This window comes from Sceloporus occidentalis, unplaced genomic scaffold, assembly GCF_023333645.1.
Source record: "Sceloporus occidentalis isolate IW3139 unplaced genomic scaffold, rSceOcc1.0.p SCAF_1, whole genome shotgun sequence".
NCBI lineage: Eukaryota > Metazoa > Chordata > Lepidosauria > Squamata > Phrynosomatidae > Sceloporus > Sceloporus occidentalis.
Genome location: NW_028316981.1, coordinates 181,460,759 through 181,470,793, shown reverse-complemented (window position 1 = coordinate 181,470,793; position 10,035 = coordinate 181,460,759). Strand labels below are relative to the sequence as shown.

Sequence of the window (10,035 nt, the reverse complement as noted above, 5' to 3'; positions counted from 1 at the left end):
CGCTGTTTACCTTCCCACTGAAGTGGTACCTATTTATCTATTTGCATTTGCATGCGTTCAAAATGCTAGGTTGGCAGAAGCCAGGGCTAGTGATGGGAGCATACCCCATCATGCAGCACTCGGGCTTCAAACTGCCAACCTGCCAATCTTGCAATCAACAGAGTCAGTGCCTTAACCACTTGAGCCACTGCATCCCTTGTGACAGAAACAGCTAGCAAAATTAAAATTATACCTTTAAATTACAATACCTTACACACAGCCTGGATGTATTTACACATACACATAGTTTCATGTGGTCAAAGAGCTACAGGGCAGCAGCAGTAGTGGGGTAGGGGACGCTGGCAGCAGATCTCTCAAGTGACAACGGGGGTGCAGGGACGTAGCTAGGATTTTAGGAAGGGGGGTCCAGACTAAGTGCCACCATTATGGGTGCGGCGGTGCAGCAGCACACATCATTCATTTTTCTAATGGAAGGGGGGGGGGGTCCGGACCTCAATAACCCCCCCTTGGCTACGTCCCTGGGGGGTGGCAACATATTTAATGGTTAATGCTAACAGTTAACATTTCTTAGTACTGCACACAAGGCGGCGATGGTAAACCCTCTTGAATGCCTTTACCATGAAATCCCCACAGTGAGAAAATCCAAAATGAAACAAAGGATAGTGCTAATGGCGCATCATTGCACTACTATATTTAGGGCCAAATGTTGCTTCTAAGGGGCATTTTAATAGGCATTTGTCAATATTTAGGATATTTTGCTCAGAAAAGTAACAAAATAATACAAAAGTTGTAAGTAGTGCAAAAATGACACAGGCTAATTGTTTTTATCCTTATAAAAAGTAACACAAATGAGCTACATGTAAAACAATGTAACACTTCATGCAGTGAAGGACTTTTCAAAGTAACTTTGTAAGTTCTGAGACTAAGAGAAGGCACAGAGAAAACCGTATAATATTGAAAACACAATACAGTAAATTGTAATATTAAACACAATTGGATTCACAGTATTTAAAATCACAGCAAGAAGGTAAGTATGCAAAGGGATCTTGTAGCACCTTTGACACTAACTGTGTCAAAGAAGTTGTAGCATAAGCTTTCATAGATTTGGTGTACTTCCTCTCAAAGGTGCTACTAGATCCCTTTCCAGACTAGCAAGAAGGTAATTACCGCACTTACCCATTAAAAACTCCCTTGTTCAAAAGGTAGTTGCTGGCCAAAGTGGCAGAGAGACATACAGAATCTGCTAAACTATCTTGCTCTTTCTTTGCTGTCTGCAACCAGGCAAATCAAACCTCATGGATGCTATCAGCTTTGTGCTCGGTGAGAAAACCAGTAATTTGAGAGTGAAGACCTTACGGGACTTGATCCATGGGGCTCCTGTGGGAAAGCCAGCTGCCAACCGGGCATTTGTCAGCATGGTCTATTCTGAAGAGAATGCTGAAGATCGCACCTTTGCAAGGGTCATTGTGGGTGAGTTTTGTGGATAAATTGGGGAAATCTTAGCAGATTATATGCTTGGGATTCAATCTTTAAAACCACTAAACTTGTCGCCTCATCTCCATACCCACAAAGTTTTGCATTCCTATGGGCATTCTCACACACAGACTGCTATATAGGTCTGTCCCTGGGCTTTCCACTGCAACAAAAAACCTATATAGCAGTTTGTGTGTGAGAATATCCATAGGAATGCAAACCTTTGTGGATGTGGAAATGAGGTGACAAATTCAATTTACTGATAATGATTGAAGGACAAGGCAAGGATGTTGCCTAAAGCCAAAGTTAGCAGATAATCATATGAATGGGTATTGTGATGTAGCATGGGACTATCCTTCTGCTTAATGACTATCATCAAAACTACTGAACTTGTCACCCCATCTCCACACCCACAAAGTTTTGTGGGTGGACCTTGGACAAGTCACATTTTCACGGTTTCAGAGAGAGAACCTTTCCCCTCCGAAACAAATTCTGCCAAGAAAAACAAGATAGGTTCTTGTTAGAGTCATCCTACGTCAGAAGTGACAACAACAATTTTCTTCTCAAAGTGTTTTTCCCTGTGACCACCTGCACAGTAAAAACTGGAGAGGGTGAAGGTAGCAACTCCCTTCTTGAGTTTCTTGTTTGACTGAGGATAACTAAAACATTTACCTTCTAGGAAGCTCATCAGAGTACAAAATAAATAACAAAGTGGTACAGCTGAGTGAATACAGTGAGGAGCTGGAGAAACTGGGCATTCTCATCAAAGCTAGGAATTTCCTAGTCTTCCAAGTGAGTCTTTCAGATTTTTGCATCTACGAAAGTATACTGTAAATGTTCCTTAGCTAGAGAAAAGTGACATGCCATCAGATGTTTTGGTACTTCCCTAGCCTGAACCTGGACACACAGCCCAAGCGTATGAATCTTCTTGTAATACAAGGGTTAGAAGCATGCCATTCAGATGTTGTTGGTTTGTACCTCCTTCCAGTCTTACCCAGTGGTGAAGCATGCTGGGAGTTGCAGTCCAACAGCATGTGGAGAGTTACACATTTCCCGTATCAGTTCCAATACTTCTGATAAGCCTTCAAAGCTGTTGTGTTGTATGGATATAGATTCTGGTGTGGACAATGGGGATGGAGGGCATGGACAGAATTCCTGACCAAACAAGCCTATTGGTCACACCGGTTGCCAACTTTTATTTTAACAAATGCTTTCTTGCCTGTTAGTGAGCCTGAAAGATGTGATACTAGTGTTCTTTTAGTAAGTACTGAAATGTGAATTCAAACTCATGTTGACTCATCTGCTGAGCCTGAGGCTCTGAGGGTGCGTGTACACTGTAGAAATAATGCAATTTGATGCCACCTTGAGTGCTATAGCTCCATGGTATGGAATCCTGGGCTTTATAGTTTTACAGGTTCTCTAGACTTCTCAGACAATGGGTTCTGTTGCCTCACAAAACTACAAATCCCAGAATTCTGTCGGATGGAGCCATGGCAGTTAAACTGGCGTCAAACTGCATTATTTCTACAATGTAGATCAGTCGTTCTCAAACAGATCAGGCAGGAGTTTTGGAGTGTCATGAAAGGGCAGCAAGTTGATCATAACTGACATAATTATTTTTAATTGAGGATGCTTGGGAGCAGGAGCGGTTCTTGTGGGATTTTCATTCTCATATTCCAAAATAATTTGGCTGGGTTTGGGTGATGCACAACCTGAGCTAGCTGAGTGGGTAGCAAGTGGGCTGCCATTTGCTCAGGGAGCAAAATATCTTGGGCTAGTCCTGGAGGATTGTACCTTAAAAGTGGTCTGATTTAATCCTCTTTCACTGTCTCAGGGTGCAGTGGAATCAATTGCTATGAAGAACCCCAAGGAGCGCACAGCACTCTTTGAGGAAATCAGTCGCTCAGGGGAGCTGGCTCAGGATTATGACAAGCGGAAGAAGGAGATGGTGAAGGCTGAGGAGGACACTCAGTTCAATTACCATCGTAAGAAGAACATTGCAGCTGAGCGAAAAGAGGCCAAACAAGAGAAAGAAGAGGTAAAAACAGAAAACTGCAATTGGCTGTGATAGCCTATGGGTTCCCAGTTTCATCTCCTCAATCATAGGCTAAAAGGGGCAATGTTTGTTTATCCATAGAGTGCTCTGTTTGGTAGAAGCAGCCTCTCAGCCAATCTATTGCTGTCATTGGTGCTTTAGGTATATCTTCCATAGCTTACAGCATCAACAAACTAATGTTGAGCTTCTTGGATCTCCCCCCTCCTTATACTCAAGTTGAGGTGTGGAATTTCTTTTGGGGAGATTGTTCTTGTTATCTCTGCCTGTTTGCTGGTTGTTGCAAAGGGGGTTGGGTGAAGCAGGAAACATCTGTTGTATCTCTGTACCCAGAATGACTGGAATTGGGTTGGCTAAGGTAAGGCACTCACAAATGATGGTCTGCAACTCCTGCCAGCCCTTGTCAGCATAGCCAAAAGTGAGGAGTGACAGGTGGGACAGTCTAGCAACCAGTGTTGCCAACAAGATATATCCCCGGAATGTTTTACCAAAATCCCAAATCCCCGAAATTCCCCAATATTTACCAGAATATTCTGTCAAAATCCCTGGAAAGAAATTAATTAAATTCCCTGGATTCCAGTGAATTCCTCAGAAATTGCCAACGCTGCTAGCAATAAAATGAAGTTTTCCCTGTTTGTATTCACTTCCTTAACCTGATTGCATCCCATTTTAATCATTTTTAAAAAATAAAAGTATCTTCATTCCTTTTTTTCTCCTGATACATATATTTTTAAAAAAATAAATCAGCCTTTTTAGTGAGCCCCCAAAAATTACAGTGTGGTGTAGTGGTTTGAGTGCCAGACTACGACTCTGGAGACCAAGGTTCTATTCCCTGCTTGAACTTAAAAACCCACTGAGTGACCTTGGGTAAATCACAATCTCTCAGCCTCAGAGGATGGCAATGGCAAATTCCTCTGAAGAAACTTGCCAAGAAAACCCCATGATAGGTTTGCTTTACTATGACTTGCAGATGCAAAGCAAGAGTTGTGAGCTGCAGGTTGCACACAATTTCCCCCCAAGTAATCTACATATCCTTGATGGCCAGGAAGGGTGCAAAGTCTTCTCTTGTGTTGGTAATATGGTGAAACAGGCTGCCAGGCCTGTAAGCTTTTTTGTGGGTCAGATTATCCCTGAAAACAGATTTTTTTTCATAGTGGCAAAGGACAGTGCATTTAAGGTTTTCATTGTAGAGCTGACATAGGACTTTACATGGTCTTTTAGAGCATTGGTTCATGGCATTTTTCTTAAGTTTGCCCAATACAGTACTTGTCTATTTTGGTTGACATTGAAATCCACCTTTCCTCTTTCAACCGCAAACTTGCCAGAATTGCGAGGTCTGGAAATAGCTTTTCCCATTTAGGTTCTTGCTGATCAGATGTGTGCATTTTGTGCTTTTTGAAAGCCACCAAAATTGGTAGAATGTTGTTTAGGAGTCATGCACTTGAAAACAAAATTGCTTTGCTGGGTCACATCGCATGCAGAATGTTCAGCACCCCTGTAGCATCCTGCAACTAAAGAAAGGTTGGGCCGGACATAAGGGAAACCACTTATAGAGGTTTGGGTCTCTGATTTGGGTTTGCACATAGTTCTTGGAATAGGAAGCTCTTTAGTTCTGAGCTCCCTAACACCACATTCTCCTTTTCCTTCCTTGGTGGCCAGGCGGATCGGTACCAGCGTCTGAAGGATGAGGTTGTGCGAGCCCAAGTGCAGTTGCAGCTCTTCAAGCTGTACCACAATGAAGCTGAAATTGAAAAGCTGAACAAGGAGCTGGGTTCCAAGAACAAAGAGATTGATAAAGACAAGAAGCGCATGGACAAGGTGGAGGATGAGCTCAAGGACAGGAAGAAGGAACTGGGCAAAGTGATGAGGGAGCAGCAGCAAATTGAGAAGGAGATCAAGTAAGGAATTTGGTAATCTTTGATATGATGTGACAGTAGAATCAGATTTCACATTTGTGGAATCTACTTTCTTAAAAGCTGGAGTTCTTACTTCTACCTACATAGAACCAATCTTAGAGGCATAGCAAGCCACCCTGATTTTGGGTGATTCACATGTACAGGATGTGACTTAATTTACAAGTTATGAGTATGAACAATAGACATGTCCCAGGCAGCATTTTAATAGTTGAACTTTAACTCACCCATTTTCTTAAACATTAGTCCAAAACGCACTGCAGAAATAATCCTGTTTCAGATCGCTTTAACTGCTCTGGCTCAGTGCTTGGGAATCTTGCGAAATGTAGTTATCATGGCACCAGAGCTCTCTAACAGAGAAGGCTAAATGTTTCACAAAACTACAGTTCCCAAAATTCCCCAGCATTGAGCCAGGGCAGTTAAAATGGTCTCAAACTGGATTATTTCTGCAGTGTATTTTGGATCAAAGGGCCTTTTAATTAAAGGCAACCTTAGGGCAACCTATGCTTGATGCTGTCCATGATGGAAACATAAAACACCAACAGCTGGATATTATGCAGAACAAATGACTCAAGAAAGTGAATCAAGGCACAGGTCAAATCTCACACGCATTGGAAGTCTGGTGAAAAGATATGCATGAGAGAAGAGGGTTGTTGTTTTTTTATGGTGGTGCTTGCTCATTTGAAACGTAATATGCTTTTAGCTTGAGCCCTTCTCCCAGACTCCTCTGCAGCAAGCTTGTTGGTAGCTGCCTTCCTCTGACACTAACCTACACATCTGTGGCTTGTGTGTGAATACCAGCCAGTGGTGTAGATGAGATCATCTCTGTGTGTCAGTGGTATGCTGATTGGATGAGAAAGGCCATGTGGCCAGCCTCCCCTCTCCATCACAAGGTTGTAGTACTCACTGAGGTACCACAGACATGTGGGATATTATTACAGGCAAGCGGCTTAGGTGCATTGGGTGAATGTATATGGAACCTTTTGAAAACCACTGTTACAGGTTATCTTTGTGTTGCAGAGCAGGTGAACTCATATTCCAAAGTGGGAGGCCTGGGAGATCATGAGCAGTCCATAAAAGCAGCAGAGGTGGGGAGTGAGTGGCCTTTTTGGATGTTGCTGAACTACAACTCCTATTAGCCCAAGCCAGCAGAGCCAGTGGTGACATATAATTGAAACTGCAGTCTATACCATCCTGATAGCTTCACATTCTTTTTTCTTGCTTTATACTACAGCATATTTGGGAGCAGGCACAACTCTTTGATACTCACAGAAATTAGGCACAGAATAAGGGGATTTTTTTTCACATGGCAGGGAAAAAGATTCTGAGTTGAATCAAAAACGTCCCCAGTACATCAAGGCCAAGGAAAATACATCCCACAAGATCAAAAAGCTGGAAGCAGCCAAGAAGTCCCTGCAGAATGCCCAGAAACAGTACAAGAAGCGCAAGGGTGACATGGATGAGCTGGAGAAAGAAATGCTGTCTGTGGAGAAAGCCCGGCAGGAGTTTGAGGAGCGCATGGAAGAGGAGAGCCAGAGCCAAGGAAGAGATCTCACTCTGGAGGAGAATCAGGTGCAGTCAAGACATTGGGTTCACTGTGGGTGGGATGGTGTCTTGCCACCTGTGGTACTGTAAGAAGCCAGAAGTCAGTGTAGCCAAAGGGTAGGCAACACATAAGGTGCATGCATCTCATCCCATCACTGCTGCCTTTGCTGCCTCATAGCAAATTCACTAACACAGTAGGGTGAAGTGTGGCCAAAGGCTGGAACAGTGCCAGAGGTTGCCTACCTCGACCTAGCCAAGCATGTGACTCTCCAACATCTCCCAGCCATCATACCTGAAAGTCCTTTAAGTTATTTATTTCCCTATTTCTATCACTTACAATTTATCCTTCTCTATTAAGAGATTCTCAGACCATTTTAGGGTCAAAAAATGCAAAACAGGTTCATCAACTAGAATAATTTTAAGAGCAGCAAACTGATTAGATAAAAGGACTTAAGAGAGTCATAAGATAATAAAAGAAATAAAAGTGTTTTCAGACATTACCTGACAGTGAGTGAGGGGGCCATTCCATGATCTGGGTACTACCACCAAAAAAGGTTCTGCATCCACCACATACTTGTAAGTAATGGTGATAAAGAAGGGTCTTGGAGATAGAACAAAGTTTCCACCCAATTTTATATATGAGTTGGTATGGTTTGGAGTTTTGGAGATCTGTATTTGTATATAGCACTGTGAATAAAAAGCACTTCGGGAGACTTTGCTTCTATGGTGGTTTATCAGAAGAAATCTGGCATCGGTTTGCTGTGTGTCCCTGGAGGTTCCTGCATTGCTTCAGTTCCTGGAACACATCCAGCTGCTGTTATCTCAACTGCCTTTGGAACCACGCTTCTGCTTCTAAAATTGCTAGCTCTGCTCAAAGGTCTGATTTAACCACTAGGGCTCGTTTGAGTTACTGACAATGGTTGTTGGACCCTAGCAGTTGTGCTGACAGTTACTGTGTGTGTGTGTTAAAATCAATACAAATAAATATTAAAAGCAGTATGGCCCAGCTTAACTTTCAGGGCATTTGGTCCCCTGAAGTTGTACTTCTGTCTCACATGCAACCTCCTCTCTGAGGCATGGAATCCTAGGCAGGTAGCCCCCTGTGGATCTGGTGAAGCCAGAGGTTCATTTACTCTCTCTACCCCTCTCCCCCCCCCCCCCCCAATTTATCCAACAGGTCAAGAAATACCACCGGCTGAAGGAGGAGGCTAGCAAGAGGGCAGCTACCCTAGCCCAGGAGCTGGAGAAATTCAACCGTGACCAGAAAGCGGATCAGGACCGGTTAGATCTGGAGGAAAGGAAGAAAGTTGAAACTGAGGTGGATGTTTCTCCATATCTCTGCTAAGTGATTTGCCCTCTCTAAAATTTGAGATTCTGAGGAATCTGAATTCTGTACCACATTTCATGCTGTCCTTCCTTTTTTCCCCTTCCCACCCCAAATGAATTGCTGCATATCTCCTCTCTTTTGGCCTCAGGGAGTTGTACTAAATCCTCCCCTTCTAACAACTTGTGTTTTTCTTCAATCATCTCAGAGCCTCCTTATCCCCATGTTTTTATGTTAAAATATGTGGGGAGCCATAAAAGTAGCATGCATATACACACAACAAACACACACCCCTATTACAGTGGGCCCTTCCTTTACGTGGGGAATCCGTTCTGACCTCACTCCATGTAAGCGAAAAAGCGCTTATGGTTGCACCTCATTGAAAATAATGGGGCATGGACGCACACCATGAGCGTGCACACCATTACCCCCACCCCGCAGGTAGGCTGGAAGCCACGTATGGCATGCCTGCATACGGTGCAGAGACACTGTATATAGTGAGGGCAAATAATAAATACCAACTTGAGAATATAATAGAACCAAAAAATAGGCCACTGGTTTTAAGGTCTGTATTGTCAGAACTGCCGAGAAATCAACAGTCTGTAGAAGCCTGGCAAAAAGTAGCAGAGTTTGGTGTCTGGTTTCATGAACACTGCATTTTTAAGGAGAAGCCAGCCTCACTAAAGAAACCTTGCTATAGAGAGAGGGAAAGGAAAAGCTTAACTTTTGAGGAAAGGCAGCCGAGAGGAGTTGGGATGCACAAGAAAGGGGTGCACTGGAGATCCATAAAGAAGAGATCCAGCCATGATTCACTGGGTCTTTTGAAGGAAGTATGAGAAAAACTGTTTTTAGTTGCAAAAGCATCAGTTTAAGAATCTTCTGAATTTTTTTAGTTAACATGGCAGAGCATAATCCTAGCAATATTATAGAACAGGGGAAGGCAGTGTGGTGCTCTCCAGATGGTCTTCCATGACCTCAGCGAGGAGTGCCAGTGGTTAGGGATTATGGGAGTTGTAGTTCAAAACATCTGGAGAATATGTGGTTGTCACTCCTTGCTGTAGAACATTCACTAGCAGGGTCTGAATTAAAAGAGACGTTTGAAGGGTAGAATTTCCTGCATCTATGAAGCAAGTGAGATCTAGAGATCTAATATTTCTCCATACCTAAGGCCTGCTTTCAAGCCTAAATTGCAATAGAGAATCCACTTTTTGAAAAAAAAAATCTTTTATAAGAAGTTTGTCTGTTTATATATCCACAGTAAGCTGTTTCCTAGCTCATCCTGCTTTTCTTCTCTTTGCTTTCCACCAGCCTTTTACCAAATTTCTCCAGCACTTTGATGCTTCTTATGTGACTCACAATAAGTAAAAGGTGTTACTAAGTATCTGAATCCCAACAGATTAAATAGTCTTCTTGGTTCCTAGCCTGTCGTCCTAATGTTGTCTTCAATTTCAGTTCTCACCAGATGAAAAAAAAAGCCTTGTGTTCAATGCTGGCCAAATTAGGCCATTTCTTTGAACTCTGTTCCTTTTTGTATCATACTTATTCTGTCTTTGTAGGCTAAGATCAAGCAAAAATTGCGTGAGATTGAGGAAAACCAGAAGCGCATTGAGAAGCTAGAGGAGTACATTGCCACCAGCAAGTAAGGGCCAGAAGAGCTTCCATCCTCTTCCTATTATTGTGGGATGAGATGAGGAAGGTGGAAATACAGAGAATGGATAAAGGCTAAG

The 10,035-nt window shown here is 42.9% G+C and overlaps 1 protein-coding gene across 1 annotated transcript in view; it reads left to right on the top strand.

Moving 5' to 3' along the window:
- Nucleotides 1-10,035, top strand: part of LOC149322946 (structural maintenance of chromosomes protein 1A) — a 30,906-nt gene that overhangs the window by 1,924 nt on the left and 18,947 nt on the right. Inside the window, exons 2-8 of the mRNA XM_089485206.1 lie at nt 1,282-1,470; nt 2,153-2,265; nt 3,308-3,511; nt 5,186-5,424; nt 6,753-7,011; nt 8,162-8,302; nt 9,865-9,947. Of these exons, the coding sequence (XP_089341332.1) occupies nt 1,282-1,470; nt 2,153-2,265; nt 3,308-3,511; nt 5,186-5,424; nt 6,753-7,011; nt 8,162-8,302; nt 9,865-9,947 (1,228 nt within the window). The remainder of the gene's footprint in view (nt 1-1,281; nt 1,471-2,152; nt 2,266-3,307; nt 3,512-5,185; nt 5,425-6,752; nt 7,012-8,161; nt 8,303-9,864; nt 9,948-10,035) is intronic.